At 51.2% G+C, this 21,927-nt stretch overlaps 1 protein-coding gene across 1 annotated transcript in view; it reads left to right on the forward strand.

Annotated features, from left to right (window-relative positions):
* LOC144108212 (uncharacterized) overlaps positions 1-21,927 on the forward strand; it is a 70,871-nt gene that overhangs the window by 45,065 nt on the left and 3,879 nt on the right. Inside the window, exons 2-4 of the mRNA XM_077641491.1 lie at positions 18,149-18,247; positions 19,443-19,505; positions 21,610-21,666. Coding sequence (XP_077497617.1) covers positions 18,149-18,247; positions 19,443-19,505; positions 21,610-21,666 — 219 coding nt within the window. The remainder of the gene's footprint in view (positions 1-18,148; positions 18,248-19,442; positions 19,506-21,609; positions 21,667-21,927) is intronic.

Raw genomic sequence — 21,927 nt, forward strand, 5'->3', positions numbered from 1 at the left:
ATGAGTCACTTTAATGATGCTATAGATGCTGCATTTAACAATTTCGTCTTGTCTTCGTTGCAACTGAACTGCTAAATTATAGTTTGCGGAACAAAGCCACATACGTACACAAAAGGGCTGAGTAGTTTGGTCTACTACAACAAAAGTGCACTCCGTAATACACGTGAAGAGGATTCTACGTCGACGCTCTGTGATGAGTATACGTCTTAGGAACACTGGACGGTGGCCTCCTAAATTCAAGTATCGCAATCACGCTGAGCGCTCAGGGTCGTCTGGAGTAATACAGGAATTAATTTGTGATTTTCACGAGCCAGATGTCTCCCTCTGGCAGCGCCGCGAACGACAAGGAAGGTGACTGGCGTGAGTAGAACCACACCATCTGCTGCGCGGCATGAACCTTTGCAAGAAGATTCTAAGACTACCGTCAAAGGTTACCTAAAAATAAAAATATTGGGAATCACTGCACATGAATGCTTCCACTAAAATAGGACTCAAGAAATAGTAGTGCCAATTTGAGAGTTCTTTGACGGCCGTGACAGAAATAAAAAGAGAAAACAAGCAATTTCTAACGTAACTAGCGGAATATTGGCAGGATCGTCGTCGGGAAGAAAGAGCAGGGCCTGTGTCTACCCCAACATGAAAAAAAAATACAGAGGATGTTTGCAGCATTCGAATCAGTGCGAAAGCATGGGTTTCTGCTACGTAGAAGACGACTGTGAGCAGGCAGTGCCGCGGTATGGAGCCCTCGCGCTAGGACAGGTACAGAAACGCAAAAGGACGGTTTTTCTCGGATTAGAACCACCTGATTAGTGCCCCGTTGAAGACGACGAAGAGCGGGAAGTGCCGCAGGACGGAGCGCCGCTGTTCTAAATTTCCTGCTAGAATCTCACCGACTGCCATGCTAATTGTTACAAAATTTTCTTTCCTATCAATTATTACTTTTTGACTTAATAATTCTGTTTCAATCCCTCTCTTTATTATTATTATTATTATTATTATTATTATTATTATTATTATTATTATTATTATTATTATTATTATTATTATTATTATTATTATTATTATTATTATTATTATTATTATTATTATTATTATTATTAATATTATTATTACCACTACTAATTTTGAAATCAAAACTTTCATCCCTTTTCTGTTCATGAGGAATAATCCTCCGGTGTTGCTTTCCCGCATGCTTTTCACTTTCATTACCTGACTACAGGTGACTAGCCACCCGATTCTTGGCCGATCCCGCAGTGTGGGCATGTGCCATCTATTGATAGGCTAACAACAACGTCGGAGCACTCGCGTTAGAACAGCTGCGGACAGACAAGAGTGACAGGATTACTGCTTCTGCTTCGCACTAATACCGTATCCACTCAGCTAAGGCATCACTTTTTAGAGTGATAGCGTGAAAGGTGCGGTGGCGTAAGTGACAAATTGACCGGGTTTTAACGTAGCTAAAGCGAGTCGACGTGCGAAAGCATACGTTTAGCCTGGTCGGCTCTTGGTTTTGCTTTGCTGGGTCGTCGGCACGTATGGCGACGATATTAGACGCAGGATAAGCTCTGAGCGAGGTTAACCTCATTGGATATGTTAGCGTCACAGAATGAAGTCGAGTAAGCAGACGACGCGCAATGCACAGCGCCGCAGTTGGTTACGGTTTACCTCCAGGAGAGGTCGGCAGCGGTGACAGCATAGTGCCTTCGTGCAGTGGCCAGCGAAGCTGATCTGTTGGCGCCGCCGCGGGTGCGAAACCAAGTCGCGGCAATATTCATTTTATTTTGGCATGGTCTGTTGTAATGCTAGGTTTGGCCAAGGCCACCCTCCATTGGCTACAGCTGGCGCGTCGCTCCTCGGAACTTACCTGAGCTCCCTCCCATTGGCGGCAGCTTATTCGACACTCCTGCGAACTAACGCGAGATTACTGGAGTTACTCAGAGGCTTCACACAAGATTGTTGGTTGGGACCGCGTTAAGTAGTCCTTTCGCACTAAAAAAAGAGAGAGAAATGAACGGGAAGGCAGGGAGGTTAGCTAGGCGATGCGCAGTATGTTACCCTGCACGTGGGAAGGAGAACGGAGGGAAAGATAGAAAGCGGAGAGAGGGAATGGAGATCACAATTTCGCTAAACTTTCCCCAGATGCAAGCTAATTGGGCCACCTAAGTCACGTGAACGCATGACATCATCACAATCTGCCCAACGGATTGTGAGCAAACTGACCACTGTGGCAGACGGCTTTTAAACTAATCATTCGCCTTTCGTGGTGGCTCTTATGGAGCAACCTTGGCCTCACAAGCCCCAAATATGGCTGTGTTTGAAACATGCGGCCTCCCGACGATCTATGATTGTAGAGAATAACGAATTCCACGGCATTAAAGCGATAACAGGCATAACGGAGAATAAAGGGCATTAGCCCATTAAAGCGATCGCGTAATACTCTTGAAGCTGAGCTTAAGTCTCCCCTGCGGTTTTTCTTCCCCAGTTTGAATAGAAACGCGGCATTATTCAGTTCAGCGTCCGCATATTATTCAGGAGAAACTGCTTTTGATTCATAGAGTCGTCATACGCTATGCCTAGAGCCTTGTTGCAGATGCCTTTAAGGCTCTTCATTGCTATCATTGTCGCCGCTACTTAGGACCGTCTCCTAACCCCCTCGTAAATAAATGAACTGATGTTGGATTCAATCTGTAGCAATGGAAACAGCTGTTACCGGAATTATTTTAACAACAACGTCCAGGGACACCGCACGCCACAAATTCCAAATATACAAGTGCACGTTCTGATGTGGTGCTTTTCTGAGCCGTCCTGTAGGTGTGGCGACCGTTCCCATCCATTCTGAGTGCAGGCGTCTGAATTCTGCTTTAAATTGCACACAGCTGTCCAGCGGTACATGCTTGAAAGTGACAATTTTGACAGCAGCAGTCCACGGAAGTCATCTGGTAGCGTGTCATGCAAGGCAATTACACGTACTTTAAGCGCACTTTTTCTCCACAGATTTCTCTTTTTTTTTCGAATTGCTGACACTCAAGATGGAAGGGGCGGCCCGTACATGAGCACCGCCGTTACCAGAATGTATACAACAATTTTCTGTCTCGGTATCACCGTTACGGTCGCTGTCACACTGGACGGTGTGCTCGTGTCTGACAACGTCATTACCGAAAAATGACACTCGCGTACCCGAAGCAAGTAGGGGCACGCTGATTCTTCAACAAAAATTCAAACTCCACGGAAAAGAAAAAATGCGTGAACAGTAGTGTAACGACTGAGCAACTCGTACATGAATAATGTCCCTGCCTGTCCCCATCAACAGATTGCGCTGCCATCGAGCTCGCGAGCTACGCATGTAGCATGTAGCTGCTGTTTCTTCAGCGCATCTACACTGCAGTGTGGGAGATAGTCAATGAAGACAATACATGGCACGTTTCCTGTCTTCTCGGAAAATAATAGGCTTATTGGACGCGTCCCGTTCATTACCTACTGCAAATTTAAACCATATGATCAAAATAGTCCACGTTTTCTTCCCGAAAACCAGGCCTTCCTTTTTTATTCTCAAAAATATTGTCTGTGCACTTGCTGTTTTATTCGCGCTCTAATAGCTTGCCAAATTTATGCCTGGAGGGGCAAGAAGGCCAGCAGCATTTCACATTAGTGAAAAGGATTAGAGTTCTTTCGGGGCAGTCTTGGGAGAAATTATCTAGTTTGGGAAGCATATTTCCTTGCGTTCAGTGAAGGCAGTCGTGCAAGGCACTTCCATAGGGCGGTCTTATATAGGTTGAACGTAATGAACCCTTCGCTTTTTAGTAAGGTGGAGCGGGTCCTACGCATAAGGCGACGGAGGACAGCTCCGGAGAACCGACACGCACGCTGGTTCCTCCAGCGCATTGTTCGACTATCACGTAGGAAAATGTGCGCGCCTTCTTCACTTAGGCCCCACGTTGGCTCTGTAGGTGAGACGTTCGGATACAAAGCATGAAGACACGCAGTCATATGCAGACCGCGGTGGCAGCTTTTCAATGGCAATGAGACGCAAAAGGTTCCGGAGGTCTGTACAAATAATAATAATAATAATAATAATAATTGGTTTTTGGGGAAAGGAAATGGCGCAGTATCTGTCTCATATATCTTTGGACACCTGAACCGCGCCGTAAGGGAAGGGATAAAGGAGGGAGTGAAAGAAAGGAAGAATAGGTGCCGTAGTGGAGGGCTCGGGAATAATTTCGACCACCTGGGGATCTTTAACGTGCACTGACATCGCACAGCACACGGGCGCCTTAGTGTTTTTCCTCCATAAAAACGCAGCCGCCGCCGTCGGGTTCGAACCCGGGAACTCCGGATCAGTAGTCGAGCACCCTAACCACTGAGCCACCGCGGCGGGGCATCTGTACAAAGTCAGCGCACGTTAAATAACACGGACAGCCGGGAAATACTGCAGGCACAGATCCTTGGCGCTACCGCGCAACTGCAATCCGACTATAAAAACATTTTCTGACCTTGGATCCGTGTACCATGTCGTCCTCTCGATGCATGAAGCATTGAACCGATCCGCGCAAACCTGTAGAAATGCATAAACGTTTCGTAAACGTATGAAAAGCCACTTATAAAAATAACCCAAAGTTCTCCTCTTAGTATAAGTGTGTTTGCAGTCAGTGTCGGCACAGCAAGTCTATCTGGGCTTCCAAAGTATAACAAAAAAAGTGTTCAGCAAGTACAAGCAAATATAGGAGCACAGAACAATACAATCAAAAATCCTTACCTTAGCGTAGAAATTGGGCACGAAGTCCTTCCTTCCTTCCGCTTCTTGAACGTGTGTTCTTCTCTAAGAAGACATTTCTATCCTCTTCTCCGTGTGTTTGTTGCCGGTGCACCCCGGCACTCAACATTTATTTGGCATTTTAGTATCGACTCTACATCCCGCATGGAATCAAAATTGCTGCAAAACAACAACAGGGAGCGATAAACGCGACCACGCCACTCCAGCGCCGGGAGCATGAAAGAGAGTGCGGCAGAGGCTAAATTCATGTCACTGACGCTGAGACTTTTGAAAGTGCAAGCTTTCGGGTATTACGTCAAAATTATGGGCGCAGGCCTGAAAGCTGTTGAGGTGGTATTGCGTCTTGCATCCGCGACCTCCATCCCATGACTACAAAGTTTAACATGCAACGCGTGACACGGGCTCTGTGCAAGAAATGATCATATGATCGCCTACGATTTGGTCTCCCCGAAACCACTGCCCCCACCTCTGCTTGGTACGAAAGCATTGAACATTGTTTTAGGAACTTGCGTTGTACTACCAGAACTGACCTCTTCTTCTAGGTTACCACATCTTGCTGAGGCCGCTGTGTAACCATCGGATGGTGTAAGCAGTTGTGGTGTGGGTGCTTTCTGATCGTCGTTTTGTTTATGTGACGAAAGCAAGATAAATGGATGGTCGGAATTTTAAGGCAGGTTTGAAAGGGTGTCAGTATGAGGAACAAAGCCTGGCGCTTCTGTAGCTCTGGCTATAAAGAATGCCCGGTCGGGAAAAGAAACAGTGGACGGAGCCTTCTTCTCCTTCTAAGCTTTGTGCGATGCCTGCGATTGCGGATTAATCACGCCTTACATGCAGCGACGAATCGTGCAGAGAGACAAAGGAGTTTTATGTAGCCCCCCAGGGGCAAGAAGAATTACTAGGCATTCGATGACTCTGCAAGAAAAATGTGTGAACAGTTTGAAAGGCGCGCCCCGGGAGATGTTGAACAATGCTGCTGAAGACACGACCGCGGAAATGCCATGGAAAGAAACCGATCAAAACGCGAGATAGCGGCAGCGGAGCTGAACAACCTTATGGCAAATTAAGTAGCTAGTCTTGATGCAAAGGCAGTTAGTAATCAGACATCCCGCGTACTTAGTTGCAAACGGTGATAGAGAGAGGCATCTTTAAAGCGCGGTAGGGTGGAGTCGCTGGGCGAAGAAAATCTCTGGCCTGCTATTGCAGACTGGTGAAGACAAGAAGAGGTATAGATAAGGAAAAAATGAAGATGAAAAGGAATGCAGAGAGCTGCACTGGCGGTGCAACCTCGAGTTGTGTCGTGGCATTTTGCCGCTGCTTAATCGTAACAAGCACAGGTTCAAGCGAGGTTAATATCAGCATACCTGCCTCGCACGTGAACCGACTTATATACTCCGGCAAAAGTCAGGAGCAGGCCACAAACCATTATTTAACCATTGTTTGGAAATAGTCGTCTGCTACTAGGTTCTTTGGCTGACGCTGACCAGCACAAGGCGAACGTGATGGTATAGAGGAGGGTGCACCACTGGGTCCACGGTGCACTCGGTCTTTCGTAGGTGCAGTTGGTATATCCGCTAAAATGGAAACACTAGAGCGCCACACCTCTAAGACCATCTAAGTGCTCTCCAGAAGTGGCCTTGGTGGAGGCGCAGGCGATGGCGCCCACACAGCACAGTATTGTGGCCGTTTCTGTGCACTTCTTGCTGTCAGTAATTAAAGAGCCTAATAGTAATAGTTCAAAAGATAGCCATTCAAAATTAGCTAACAAGCCTGCTAGTTAGCACGTCGGAGCAGTAGTCTGATGTACTATACTGCCGACAAAGTTATGCCGAAGCAAGCGCTATTTTAACTCAAAAAGCATGTTTTTTTTTAATTGTGTAAATTCTTAGGTGAAACGCTCTGTATAGTAGGCGTCCTACTCGATGTAATTCAGATTTTTGATAACATAGATTGCCTTCGAAAATTAAAATTTACTGAGTGTTCTTAAGAGCCATGTTGTTAAGAGCCATTCTGCCATGTTGTTTAATTACTGCAGACTTATTATCTTTTTAAATATCATCTTCGGGAAAGAAGTGTCGATACATAGTTTTGGAAAGAACAGCCGGATTAAAACTGTGCGATAATGTGCCCTTTAGTTACTCTTTGTAATGGGCCCGAAAAATGACCGCGAAGAATTTCAAATCTGCCACATCAGAGCACTGTACATAAATGCCCCAAACGTCACGTCAGATTTAAAAATCTGTTTATTTCATTTCTCGCGTCCACAATCAGCGTAAAGCCCTGCCGGGGACAGCGTTCGGGGGAACATTTATTTCTTCTCTGACTACACGAGTTAGGTCACTCAAGCACGTTGCACCTTTATGACATAGTAGATTTGGAATTTCGCGCGCTTTTAGGTAAAAAAAACCATATAAAGCGTTCATTGCCAACATTTCAGCTGGCTGTTGTTCAAGGTGATGTACAACTTTTGAACCGCACTTTTGTTTCTCAAAGCCCATATTTGAAATGTTAGCTACTTAGTTTTGAATAATTACCTAACTTCTGAGAGCGAAAAGTACTGCTGGCTAGGTGACGCGCCTCGCCACAGCACTGAGTTGGTTTCACTCGTCTAAAAACCTCCATCTTTTTCTTATATTGTGTTATCTATAACTGGGACACCCTGTGGGTGGCAAAAAAAAGGGGCTGAGAGCCTTTGTCCCTGCAGTTTCTACAATGATAATGGTAAACGCGCTTACTTAACAATTGACTCCAAGGTTTAACGACTTTTTTTTCGAAATGGTTTCGAGTGACAACATAAAAGAAGGAGAGAAGGTATGTTATATTGCGGTATACATAGTAGAGGAAGTTTGCTTAGTCTGTTTTTCATAAACAGATAGTTCTTGTCAGTTTGTGAATAATGTGGTATAGTATGGTATGGTATGGTCTTGTCTGGTCTGGTCTGGTCTGGCCTGGTCTAGTCTGGTATGGTATGGTACGGTATGGTACGGTATGGTACGGTATGGTATGGTATGGTATGGTATGGTATGGCATGTTATTGTGTGATTCAGCGCCCAGAACTTGCCCATTGGGAGTTATAGACTTCGAATAGAGGCGGGACTCCAGAATAACATCGAATGCCTTGGACTGGAGAATCATGCATAAGGGGATTCATCGCTGGTTTCAAACATCGTTGTGCGTTGTTTCTTTTTAACCTATCTAACTGCTCATTAAGCGTTTATCATCTTTGGCTGGTCTTGTCATTCTTGAAACAAGGAAATGATAGAACTTCTGCACGCGGCATGAAGTCTGAAAGTCAATTTCTGCAAGCAAAATATACAACAAAGCGACAAAACTTCTATGGTTCAAAGCGGTCTCTTTATCCCTTGAGTTGCATAAAATGCGGCAATGTGCTTTACCAACAACACATGTAAACTATAGGCTCACACTTTTAAAATGCATTGCACTTCAAAATTTTGGTTAAATGGAATGAAATTTCTGAGTAAGAGTTGCGTGTGTTGCGAAATAGGGGGAAAAGTTGAACGGAATTTCAGGGTAATATTTTCTTTTTTTTCATTTCTCGTAACCCCTCTTGCAGGCACACGCAGTGCGTCGAAAGCCAGTACTACGTTCAGTGCAGTCTTTTAGCTCTACCACGCATGTCTACCGTTTGCAACACACACCAAGCCCGGCAGCTTTTACAATGAGTGTACCGCGAGAACACAAACGCAATCTAAATATTTTAAATCAGTCTGATTTATAATTGAGTTACAAGCTGCACATATTCCCTTACACGTATTAAACTAACAGCTAAAATCAAATTCAAAAAACAACCAGAAGGCTAGAATAAAGCAATGTCTAACAACAAGCGACCTGCCGTAACGGAATGATTGGATTTTCGAGAATTGCACCACCATTTTATTCGCATAATTTTTAATAGTAAATTCAATTAGGGCATTAGAATTGAAAGAAAACGCGCTCTCGGGATGATGCGCAATAGAAACAACCACCAGCTCATGCACAATGATATTTGAAATGTGCTTAGGCGAGCGATATTTTCTCAGATGGTCGAGTTTATTTAAACGAACTTGAATGGGATTCGAAGCTTCGCATAAGCTTCCCATGGTGCGTGCAATACAAGTGCAGTGTGTCATACTGCCGATAATAAAATCCTACAAAGCACTCCTTCTTAAAACACGCACACAAACACAGAAAATTTATCATTTCTTCGTGGGACACGCACACTACCACTGCTTCAGCGAGGAGTAATGAATGTTTGGTACATACGCAAGCAATACTTTTGCCCCTGCGCATCAAGGAAGCAAAAATTTCTAGTTACGTTACGCAACGCCACGGAAGGATTTGAACGCCGAAACGTGGTCCTAAACGAAGTGTCTAGCGAAGTTGAACGTGATCAGTGATTTGCGCGAGTTAAATGAAATATATAACCTGTAACGAGCCTGCATTCTATCTGACACGAACTCCTCCTGCAGTGACCTTCTTTGAGCCGTATACATCTCTGGTTATTAGCGAGATGAGCGTTCTTTGAAGATGCCCAGTTTGCGTCGGGATAGATTGAGGACGCTACTCTTAACCTCCCGACTTTCTCTGCATCGGGATGTGTTGTTTGAGGAATGATATTCTACGCGCGCAATCTAGTTGCAAAGCGCTCTTTAAGTACAAAGTCTCGGTTAATGAACTCCCAAAATCAGTGCGAGAAACTCAAGGACGAAAAATAGGAGGTACTGGTGCACTCCACACCACCAGACTCTACAGCCGTTTGTATGATGTTGTGTCATTTCTTCTGCCACCATAGGGGGGGAAACTCGAAGTGCTCGTTTACAGTACTGCAGTCCACGCCCACATAGAAAGCGCGCACAGTGGCCATTTGTTCAAAAGCGTGCACCCATACATGCGTGCACTCCAAGAGTGCTGTCAGAGATCGCGAACCAAGAACGCAGTGGAATGATTTGTAGGATGAATTCAGTAATGTTCAGTTTTCTGAGGCGCCACTCAAAACGCTGCGCTTCGGCTCAGTTAAAAACACCTATGATTTTAATTGCAAAGACGATTTTATTATCTCATTGTTTTTCAGATGTTTCTGTCAAATAGACACGAGCTGTGTGAGCCTGGTCAGGAAAAAAGTCTGACATTTTTTTCTATAACTCATCTTCAAATAAATGCGCCCTGTAGAGTATGGCACCTCATACATCAGGTAATGTAATACTGATATTTAATGGCGCACAGTTATTAGCACGTCTTCTCTTCTTACTGGAGAAGTGTCCCTTCCTCTATAGTTAACCAAATTCTTACCAAAACAATCAATATCGGCAAAAACTGCCGCTTGCGTTCCCACTAACGCAACAGTAATCAACAGGCTGCGCAGCATTGCATCTACTGCTACCACTACTGGGAAATGTTATATCAGTAAAAAAAAAAGGGTAGCATGAAATGTATCAGTCGTGGGCATTTGGGAAATCGGGTAATTGACGCAGCTGTATGGACAGCCATACTCTTGAAGAAAAGTATCGTTTTGAGGGAAGCAATCTGCACATATCTATTTCTGTCATCAGCTCATCAATTCTTGGGGTGCCTCCACTTTAGCACGTCCATGGCTTCAGATGACACTTTAATTCTATACACGCCACCTCTTTCCACGCACCACTAAAAGGCCCTCGAGGAAAGAGCGACGGATTTTCGAGCAAAATCTCTTCGCAGCATTCGCGCATCAATCACCAGCGCGTATCGCACGTATTACTGGGCCCGCTGTCTCCATATTGTATCGAAAGTGAAAACACTGCCGAAGTAAGACCTTGGCGTTGTTCGCAATCGAGCGCTGTGGGAACGATGTTTCGCAGAAATATTCTCATAACTCCGCGGCCAATATTTCTCGGTGGAACAAATACTTGGAATAAATGGCAAGAGTTCATAGTATTTTTGTAAGGCTTTGATACAGAGCCCAAGGAGAAGACGCCAGAATTGAGCACTCTGTTTAAATTTTGGTCTTTACTTGCGCGCTTCGTTTTCACTGACAGGGCTGCAAAAATGTTTTCCTTAACTTTCCGTCATTCTTGTGGGCGATGATGCGACACGGACCGCTGCATAGCAAATACGCATGCGCAACAGACCCTCCATGCTACGTATAATCGTTTACTTAGAAATCCTTCAAGCATACCGTCGTTCATGAACATTAGTCTGTAGTGCACCAATGTTTTTTAACTAAGCCCGCAGCTGTGGCACAGTGGCTAGGATGCTCGGCTGCTGTACCGAAAGGCGAGAGTTGGATCAGGGCCGCGGCAGTCGCATTTGCATGGCGGCGAAATGCTAGAGGCCCGAAAACGGTGCGATGTCAGTGCACGTTAAAGAGCACCGGGTAGCCGAAGTTATCCAGAGCCCTTCACTGCGGCGTCCCTCATAGCCTGAGCCGTTTTGATGATGATGATGATGATAGATTTTTATGGTGCAAGCGCATCTACGCCCAAAGAACGCCATGGCACAAGGTATTTTTCATTTCTCAAGGTGCGGTCAAAGACCCATTTCCCAAGCATATCACCCGAAAGAAGCCGAGCACCAGGCAGGGGAAAGCTTGTACCCATTGTACCACCGGTGGGTACCCGGCGGCACTGAGGATGGAACCCCGCACCTCCTGCATGCGAGGCAGATGCTCAACCACTTGGCCACCGCTGCGGTTCTGAGCCGCTTTGGGACGTTCAGCCCTATAAAACCAAACCATTCCATACTACGTAGTCAACTCAGACGCTCAGCTGCTTGCACAGGCTGCAGCTGCGGTTGCAGTAACGGCAAGTTGTTGGAAAGATTATGGACAATCATTGGAAGGGAGGAGCGTATAGGACCAAATTATGGCGCTTTCAGATGTAGACGGAGAGTAGATCCAGGATTTCCAGGAGTTTCATTATTTCGCCTTGTTCTCCAAGCCCACCGGTGGCTGTTCTTGAAACAGTCGCCTGCCAGAGCAGTACCGCATCGCTTAACCGCTTCGCCACTGCGCTGGTAGAGGTATAATGTATGAGGACTCGCCGGGAATCTAGCAGTGTGACAGATTTTGCGTAGTTGCGTAGCCGAACTTGGAATACAACCAGAACTAGAGCAAATTGGCGAGTGAAAAAGAATGCTATATCATATCGTCTGCATCAATCCAATTTATCGCCCATACACTTTTTTCCCCACACCTCTGATTCAAACTGGGGACTGTCTGGTGACGTAATTTTCAAACAAATGGGCAAATACGGACTCTGTGATTGCTGGAATTTTGGTGCCGTCTATCCCAAATGAAAGCTACCGCCACCCAGTCGCTGCAGTAATTTTTTATCCGCTCTCGCTTCGTTTGCACTGGCATTGCTGCGGAATCCGTTCCCGATTCAAACAACGAAGTTCTCGCGAAAACCTTCATCGACCTCAGCCCCGTAAGCGTGAATTTTCTTTAGGACGAAGTGGTTGGACTAGCTGGATGCCTAGAATATCCGACTGCCGAGGAGTGGGAAGTGCGGACAGCAAGCGAAGCCACTGGTGCGGCAGCTGCTATCACCAAGCCATTGTCAAGACCGAAGACTAGAGCCGCACACGACTGAAGACTAGAGACTGCGGCCTACAAACATTTCTGAATTCTCAACATAATAGTCCTCGTAGCACTGGTTATGCATTCCAGCGTCCGCGAAGCGAGCACGCCAAGCAGCGTGTTTGCTAGCGTGGAGGCCCGCACCGCAACAATAATTGGCCTTAGGTGTTTTCCCCTGCCTTCGAAGCGCTACTTCCCAGTGCTCGAAAGCAGCACACAACCTGGCAGCAGCTATCCCTTACTGGTAAGAGGTGCTTTCTCATTAAGCCGCAGTGATATCAAGTCATCGCACGCATTTAGCGCCTGGACACAAATTGAGCTTATAAGAACACCTGATTTCGCTGATGACGCAGTCTGCTTACCAATTTTCCTTAGAAATGTATTAAACTTCGTACCTGCGCTCCTCACTGGGGACCCCGGGGTCTACGTAGAGGGGTATTTTTCATGCCGATTTATATAAAAGCGCTCATTGTGAGAAATGTTATCATAGCAAAGGAACCTAGCCGATAAGTCGCTAGGCTATTCAGCTGAATAGAATTTAATCATGTGGTCCTCCGCTGCTCATCTGGCCGCGCTCGATGATACACCACCCCACTGACAATGCAACGGCTCTGCTCTGACTCGACACGGCTGTTATGACAACCTACCACGTCACATTGTCCGACCTTTCACTTTAAAGCAGGCTCCATTTTAACGAGATAGCCTTAAGGGCACCGTTCTCTGCAAAATCTCTCGCCGGGGTTGTCGGTCGGCGTTGTGAGCGAAAAATCACGGGCATGGCTCTAGCAGGTGGTCCCCAGAGAGCAACCTAGCAGGAAGGTCCACCGGATAGTTATAAAACTCTGCACTGTGACATATGGCAGTTAAATTAACGATTTGTCGCTAGGGATCAGCAACCTTGGCCGCACAAGGCAGTTGCGCATCACTTAACCACTGCACCACGGCGCCAAGGGGGTGGGGGTGGAGGTTCAAGACTCCGGGACATCTATGAATGTAAAGTATAGAATGACCTTCCGCATATTTGGGATTTAACCCACAGCGCTATCGCGTAATACCCTTCAGGTGGAGCTGAAGTGTCCCCTCCAATTATTTGTGGCTTTTACTGCGTTAACTTCATGTCGAACGCAAGGAGATTCGACGACACAATAGGCTCCCGTACAATAGCTTGGCTGTACAGTACATGGAGGCGCGAAGTAGCACGGCTCTATCGTAAACTGCGGTCAAATGCACAAATAAAGCATTGTAGGTGTGTGCCGAGCAAGAACTTTATCCGAGGAGCACTTAGAAGGGAACTTGGATTTCCTGTGCTGCTACGCACTTGTAATTTGAGTCACGTCAATAACTAATCAACACGGAAACGCATAGGTGGTATAACCCGCATAACCACATAAACGCATAGCACAAAAACATAGAGAAACGGAACAGGTCATGTGTGCTGCCGGCATATGTAAGATATTTTTTTCGCTTTCAACATATCGGTTGTCTAAAATTTTACCATCTTTTTTCGATGATAAAAATGCACTAACATTTTAAAAAACAACTCAATTCAGAAGAGTAACCTTCATGAGCATTTTTCACCCTCAGAGATTTGTCGTTTTCGATGTGTATTCGGTCATAGCGATGGAGCTTCTGGGATTTGCCAGTGGCGGAGGTACCTGTATTTTACTTGTATGTTTTGTCCATCTTTCTACAGCCTTCGTTAGGTAAGAGCGGTATTTTTTTACAAGCTGGTATTCCATCGACACAGGCCTACTTCAAATTGACCTCAGGGTCCCTTCAGGAATTAAGTTCCGGGCTGGGCCAGTGTGGAGCTACATACACTATGTTCTTATCGAGAGCATCACTTTGCATAAGAGCTTGGGGGTAACTGTGTCTTATTCTGTGTCCCTCATATGTCCACCTCTCTCAGAAAAAAATTTTTGATTATTGAAAATTTGCAAGAAGCTGTTATGTTTTGATCTGTTACAAAATCCTTTTTTCACGTGTTTTCATTGGTGGCATCGAGAGATTAAGACTGCTACCCAAAACTAGTGGAGAATGGTTTTGATGGTAGCAAAAACGTTAATAGAAAAAAATACAAGACTGCCGTCGGGTGCTCTGCGAATATATTCATTGTTGTACTTAAATTTTTATTTATATGAAAAAATTGCATTCATAAACTGTTTTTCGCCCGAGAATAATTTTTCCCAGAATTATTTGGTATGTTGAAATTCTTTGTTCAGGTTCTGCAACCAAGTCTGTGAATAGGCAAGAAGGCACAGCTTGCAAGTTCGACTAATTGATTTAATGCTCTTTGGTCCGCACAAAATGTGCAAAAATTTAAAGCCTGAAGTTCTAGTGTAACCAGTATGATACGCAGTACCTTTCCCAGCGCTGTTCAAGAAGTTAAAGCACCGCAAACTTTCTTAAGACCGGTATAACGTCTTTCACTTTAGCTTTCAAACCATTCGCTCCTGATGGTTGTTTAACAACAGCGCTACTTGAGGCGATACACCGAAGACGAGAGGAGACACACTGCGCTCAACTTTCAACTGCGTTTGCTGGAAAAAAGCCCGTGATTTTTATACTCGAGCCACATGCAAGCGCGCAAACGCAATGTCAAAACGCTGCACCTGTCATCGGCAAAAATCCCCTCCTGGAAGCATGAGTGCTCGCACCGAAGATCATTTCTTTAATTGACAAGCCTACTGAAGTCTGGCTAACACAGCCACTTGCTTTCTTTGATATATACGCTCCTCTCCTTAGCGAAAAAAATTACTTATCCCGCCTTTATCATCAGCTTTTATTAACCAATAGCAAAATAAAAACTTCTGAAGCGCATCCCCAGCTTTACAGTGTACATGACTAAACAAGAAACTGTGCACTTTAAAGGGCAATTGAAAAAATGCACAGATGTATTGTGCCTACAATAAGCAAAACTGTTACATCGCCAGCAGTTATTACAGGTTTTGTATTCCGAACCTACAAGTGACGGCTAAGATTAATTTTTCAGAACCGCTCTGCCGTCGCCGTTCTCGCAAGCGGCACATACGCGCCTTGCCGAAGACTAAGCCCTCCACGGGCCATTCTATTCTTTTTCGACCACCGTGACGTCTTTGTATCGATCGCTAGCCGCTGTTTCAGCGAAGCCTTGGCAGCGCTTGCCTCAGACACCCACTCGTGGGTAACAAAGAAACTGCACCCTGCCATTACCTTAGCAGGTGTGACGGCGTGCGTCACGCTCACCCGTACACGAACGGCTGTTTCCCTGCCGCCAATAGGCGCGCGTACAACGCTGTGTGGAGATGGTATTGTTTTTCATTAACAGACCGTGCTTCTTACCATAAGCATTGCAAACCTCACTGCCGAAGAGTCCCTGTGGGTAGAATGTGACATTATTTCTATTGATATCCCCATATGAACAATTGTTTGTTTAATTGCTTGGTTGTTTCGCTGATTGCCCGATAGATATGTTGAATAGTCTATTATATGATGCGATTGATTAAAAAAACTAAGTGGAAAGCTAGCTGGAATTCGAACTGGAAACAAGATGGTTGCATTCAATTTGGAGAACACTAGGAAGAAGTGCAACACGACGAGTGCCCTGCAGTTGTGTCGTATATTTTCCTGTCGTCTTCAGCCTTCGCGCTAATGCCATCATGCATGACTGAGTCAGGGAATAACGTCTCATAGCGAGACAGAGAGGAAGTAAGGCAGACAGAGAGACAGACAGAGACAGGTAGGCAGGCAGGCGTGCAGGCAGGAAGGCAGGCAGGCGTGCAGGCAGGCAGGCACGCCGACAGACAGGCAGGCTGGCAGGTAGGTAGGCAGGCAGGTGGACAGACTGACAGGCAGACTGGCAGGCTGGCTGGCTGTCAGGCAGGCAGGCCGGCAAGCAGGCAGACCGGCAGGCAAACAGACAGGCAGGCTGGCAGGCGGCAGGCAGGCAGGCTGGCAGGTAGGCGTACAGACAGACAGGCAGACTGGCAGGCTGGCAGGCGGCAGGCAGGAAGGCAAGCAGGCTGGCAGACAAGCAGGCAGACAAGCAGGCAGACAAGCAGGCAGACAAGCCGGCAGACAGGCTGGCTGGCTGGCTGGCTGGCTGGCTGGCTGGCTGGCTGGCTGGCTGGCTGGCTGGCAGGCTGGCTGGCTGGCTGGCTGGCTGGCTGGCTGGCTGGCTGGCTGGCTGGCTGGCTGGCTGGCTGGCTGGCTGGCTGGCTGGCTGGCTGGCCGGCTGGCCGGCTGGCTGGCTGGCTGGCTGGCTGGCCGGCTGGCTGGCTGGCTGGCTGGCTGGCTGGCTGGCTGGCTGGCTGGCTGGCTGGCTGGCTGGCTGGCTGGCTGGCTGGCAGGCTGGCAGGCAGGCAGGCAGGCAGGCTGGCTGGCTGGCTGGCTGGCTGGCTGGCTGGCTGGCTGGCTGGCTGGCTGGCTGGCAGGCAGGCAGGCAGGAAAGCAGGCAGGCAGGCAGGCAGGCAGGCAGGCTGGCTGGCTGGCTGGCTGGCTGGCTGGCTGGCTGGCTGGCTGGCTGGCTGGCTTGCAGGCAGGCAGGCAGGCAGGCAGGCTGGCTGGCTGGCTGGCTCGCTGGCAGGCGAGCAGGTAGACAGACAGACAGACAGACAGACAGACAGACAGACAGACAGACAGACAGACAGACAGACAGACAGACAGACAGACAGACAGACAGACAGACAGACAGACAGACAGACAGACAGACAGACAGACAGACAGACAGACAGACAGGGAGGCTGGCAGCCTGCTGGCAGGCAGGCAGGCAAGCAGTTGTGCAGGCAGGCAGGCAGACAAGCAGTCAGACAGTCAAGCAGACAGGCAGGCGGGCTGGCAGGCGGCAGGCAGGCAGGAAGGAAGGCTGGCAAGCAGGCGGACAGACAGGCAGACTGGCAGGCTGGCTGGCTGACAGGCGAGCAGTTTGACAGACAGACAGGCAGGCTGGCAGGCTGGCTGGCAGGCAGGCAGGCAGGCAAGCAGTTGTGCAGGCAGGCAGGCAGGCAGACAGGCTGGAAGGCTGAAAGGCAGGCAGGCAGGCAGACAAGCAGGCAGGCAGGCAGACAAGCAGGCAGACAGTCAGGCAGACAGACAGGCAGGCTGGCAGGCGGCAGGCAGGCAGGAAGGCAGGCTGGCAAGCAGGCGGACAGACAGGCAGACTGGCAGGCTGACTGGCTGTCAGGCAGGCAGGTAGGCAAGCAGACAGACAAGCAGGCATACAGGCAGGCAGGCAGGCAGGCAAGCTGCCTTCCAGGCAGGTTGGCTGGCAGGTAGCCAGGCAGGCAGGCTGGCAGGCGGGCAGGCGACCAGGCAGGCAGACAGACAAACAGGCAGGCTGGCAGGCTGGCTGGCAGGCAGGCAGGCAAGCAGGCGTGCAGGCAGGCAGGCAGACAGGCTGGCAGGAAGGCGGGCAGGAAGGCAGGCAGGCAGGCAGGCAGGCAGACAGGCTGGCTGGCAGGAAGGCAGGTAGGAAGGCAGAAAAACAGGCAAGCTGGCAGGCATTCAGGCAGGCAGGTAGGCTGGCTGGCTGGCTGGATGGCTGGCAGGCAGGCAGGCAGGCAGGAAGGCAGGAAGGCAGACAGGCAGGCAGGCAGGCATGCTGGCAGGCTAGTTGGCAGGCAGGCAGGCAGGCAGACAGGCGGGCAGGTAGCAGGCTGGTAGGCAGGCGCACAGGCAGGCTGACCGGCAGGCACTCAAGCTTGCAGGCTGACAAGCAGGCAGGCAGGCAGGCTGGCATGCAGGCTGGCTGGCAGGCAGGCAGGCAGACAGACAGGCAGACAGACAGGCAGGCTGGCAGGCTAGTTAGCAGGCAGGCAGACAGACCGGCATGCTGGCAGGCTTGTTGGCAGGCACGCAGGCTGGCATGCAGGCTGGCTGGCAGGCTGGCAGGCAGGCAGGCAAGCAGACAGACAGACAGGCTGGCTGGCAGGCAGGCAGGCAGACAGACAGGCAGGCTGGCAGACTGGTTGGCAGGCAGGTAGGCAGGCAGGCAGGCAGACAGACAAGCTGGCAGGCTAGTTGGCATGCAGGCAGGTATGCAGGCATGCTGGCAGGCTGGCAGGCGAGCAGGTAGACAGACAGACAGGCAGGCAGGCTGGCAGGCAGTACGCAGGCAGGCAGGCTCTCTGGCAATCAGTCAGGTAGGCAGGCAGGCTGGCTTGCCGGCAGGCTGGCTGGCAGGTAGGCAGACAGGCAGGCTGGCAGGCGGGCAGGCGAGCAGGCAGGCAGGCAGACAGACAGGAAGGCTGACTGGCAGCCAGGCAGGTAAGCTGGCACGCAGGCAGGCAGGCAGACAGACTGGCAGGCTTAAAGGCAGACAGGCAGGCAGGCAAGAAGACAGAAAGACAGGCAAGCTGGCAGGCAGGCTGGCAGACAGGCAGACAGGCAGACAGGCAGACAGGCAGGCAGGCAGGCTGGCAGGCTAGTTGGTAGGCAAGCAGGCAGACAGACAGGAAGACATACAGACAGGCAAGCTGACAGGCAGGCAGGCAGGATGGCAGGCAGGCTGGCAGGTAGGCAGGCGGGCAGGCAGGTAGGCAGGCAGGAAGACAGACAGAGAAGCTGGCAGGCAGGCAGGCAGGAGGGCACACAGGCAGGCAGGCAGGAAGGCAGGCTGGCAAGCAGGCGGACAGACAGGCAGACTGGCAGGCTGGCTGGCTGGCAGGCGAGCAGGTAGGCATACAGACAGGCAGGCTGGCAGGCTGGCTGGCAGGCAGGCAGGCAAGCAGTTGTGCAGGCAGGCAGGCAGGCAGACAGGCTGGCAGGCTGAAAGGCAGGTAGGCAGGCAGACAAGCAGGCAGACAGTCAGGCAGACAGACAGGCAGGCTGGCAGGCGGAGGCAGGCAGGAAGGCAGGCTGGCAAGCAGGCGGACAGACAGGCAGACTGGCAGGCTGGCTGGCTGTCAGGCAGGCTGGCTGGCTGTCAGGCAGGCAGGTAGGCAAGCAGACAGACAAGCAGGCATACAGGCAGGCTGGCTGGCAGGCAGGCAGGCAAACAGCAAAGCTGGCTTCCAGTCAGGTTGGCTGGCAGGTAGGCAGGCAGGCAGGCTGGCAGGCGGGCAGGCGACCAGTCAGGCAGACAGACAAACAGGCAGGCTGGCAGGCTGGCTGGCAGGCAGGCAGGCAAGCAGGCGTGCAAGCAGGCAGGCAGACAGGCTGGCAGGAAGGCGGGCAGGCAGGCAGGCAGGCAGGCAGGCAGACAGGCTGGCTGGCTGGCAGGAAGGCAGGTAGGAAGGCAGACAAACAGGCAAGCTGGCAGGCATTCAGGCAGGCAGGCAGGCAGGCAGGCAGGCTGGCTGGCTGGCTGGATGGCTGGCAGGCAGGCAGGTAGGCAGGCAGGCAGGCAGGCAGGAAGGCAGGCAGGCATGTTGGCAGGCTAGTTGGCAGGCAGGCATGCAGACAGGCGGGCAGGTAGCAGGCTGGTAGGCAGGCGCACAGGCAGGCTGATAGGCAGGCACTCAAACTTGCAGGCTGACAAGCCGGCAGGCAGGCAGGCTGGCAGGCTGGCATGCAGGCTGGCTGGCAGGCAGGCAGACAGGCAGGCTGGCTGGCAGGCTAGTTAGCAGGCAGGCAGACAGACCGGCATGCTGGCAGGCTTGTTGGCAGGCAGGCAGGCTGGCATGCAGGCTGGCTGGCAGGCAGGCAGGCAGGCAGACAGACAGGCTGGCTGGCAGGCAGGCAGACAGACAGGCAGGCTGGCAGACTGGTTGGCAGGCAGGTAGTCAGGCAGACAGACAGACAAGCTGGCAGGCTAGTTGGCAGGCAGGCAGAGAGGCGGACAGACAGACAGGCAGACTAGCAGGCTGGCTGGCTGTCAGGCAGGCATGCAGGCATGCTGGCAGGCTGGCAGGCGAGCAGGTAGACAGACAGACAGGCAGGCAGGCTGGCAGGCGGCACGCAGGCAGGCAGGCTGGGTGGCTATCACTCAGGCAGGCAGGCAGGCAGACTGGCAGGCTGGCTGGCGGGCAGGCAGGCAGGCTTGCTTGCAGGCAGGCTGGCTGGTAGGTAGGCAGACAGGCAGGCAGGCTGGCAGGCGGGCAGGCGAGCAGGCAGGCAGACAGACAGACAGACAGGAAGGCTGGCAGGCTGACTGGCAGCCAGGCAGGTAAGCAGGCACGCAGGCAGGCAGGCAGACAGACTGGCAGGCTTAAAGGCAGACAGGCAGGCAGGCAAGAAGACAGAAAGACAGGCAAGCTGGCAGGCAGGCTGGCAGGCAGGCAGGCTGGCTGGCTGGCAGGCAGGCAGGCAGACAGGCAGGCAGGCGGGCAGGCAACCTGGCAGGCTAGTTGCTAGGCAGGCAGGCAGATAGACAGGAAGACATACAGACAGGCAAGCTGACAGGCAGGCAGGCAGGCTGGCAGGCAGGCAGGCAGGCGGGCAGGCAGGCAGGCAGGCAGGCAGGAAGACAGACAGGGAAGCAGGCAGGCACTCAAGCTTGCAGGATGACAAGCAGGCAGGCAGGCAGGCTGGCATGCAGGCCGGCTGGCCGGCAATCAGACAGGCAGACAGACAGGCAGACAGATAGGCTGGCTGGCAGGCTAGTTAGCAGGCAGGCAGACAGACCGGCATACTGGCAGGCTTGTTGGCAGGCAGGCAGGCTGGCATGCAGGCTGGCTGGCAGGCAGGCAGGCAGGCAGGCAGGCAGGCTGGCAGGCAGGCAGGCAGGCAGACAGGCTGGCTGGCAGACTGGTTGGCAGGCAGGCAGGCAGGCAGACAGACCGACAAGCTGGCAGGCTAGTTGGCAGACAGGCAGACTAGCAGGCTGGCTGGCTGTCAGGCAGGCATGCAGGCATGCTGGCAGGCTGACAGGCGAGCAGGTAGACAGACAGACAGGCAGGCAGGCTGGCAGGCGGCACGCAGGCAGGCAGGCTGGCTGGCTATCAGTCAGGCAGGCAGGCAGGCAGACAGGCAGGCTGGCTGGCGGGCAGGCAGGCAGGCTGGCTTGCAGGCAGGCTGGCTGGCAGGCAGGTAGACAGGCAGGCAGGCAGGCTGGCAGGCGGGCAGGCGAGCAGGCAGGCAGGTAGGCTGACTGGCAGCCAGGCAGGTAAGCAGGCACGCAGGCACGCAGGCAGGCAGGCAGACAGACTGGCAGGCTTAAAGGCAGACAGGCAGGCAGGCAAGAAGACAGAAAGACAGGCAAGCTGGCAGGCAGGCTGGCTGGCTGGCAGGCAGGCAGGCAGGCAGGCAGACAGGCAGACAGGCAGGCAGGCAGGCAGGCAGGCAGGCTGGCAGGCTAGTTGGTAGGCAGGCAGGCAGACAGACAGGAAGACAAACAGACAGGCAAGCTGACAGGCAGGCAGGCAGGCTGGCAGGCAGACAGGCGGGCAGGCAGGCAGGCAGGAAGACAGACACGGAAGCTGGCAGGCAGGCAGGCAGGCAGGCAGGCTGGCTGGCTGGCTGGCTGGCTGGCTGGCTGGCTGGCTGGCTGGCTGGCTGGCTGGCTGGCTGGCTGGCTGGCTGGCTGGCTGGCTGGCTGGCTGGCTGGCTGGCTGGCTGGCTGGCTGGCTGGCTGGCAGGCAGGCAGGCAGGCAGGCTGGCTGGCTGGCTGGCATTCGAGCAGGTAGACAGACAGGCAGACAGGCAGGCTGGCAGCCTGCTGGCAGGCAGGCAGGCAAGCAGTTGTGCATGC

This window comes from Amblyomma americanum, chromosome 10, assembly GCF_052857255.1.
Source record: "Amblyomma americanum isolate KBUSLIRL-KWMA chromosome 10, ASM5285725v1, whole genome shotgun sequence".
Classification (NCBI taxonomy): Eukaryota; Metazoa; Arthropoda; class Arachnida; order Ixodida; family Ixodidae; genus Amblyomma; species Amblyomma americanum.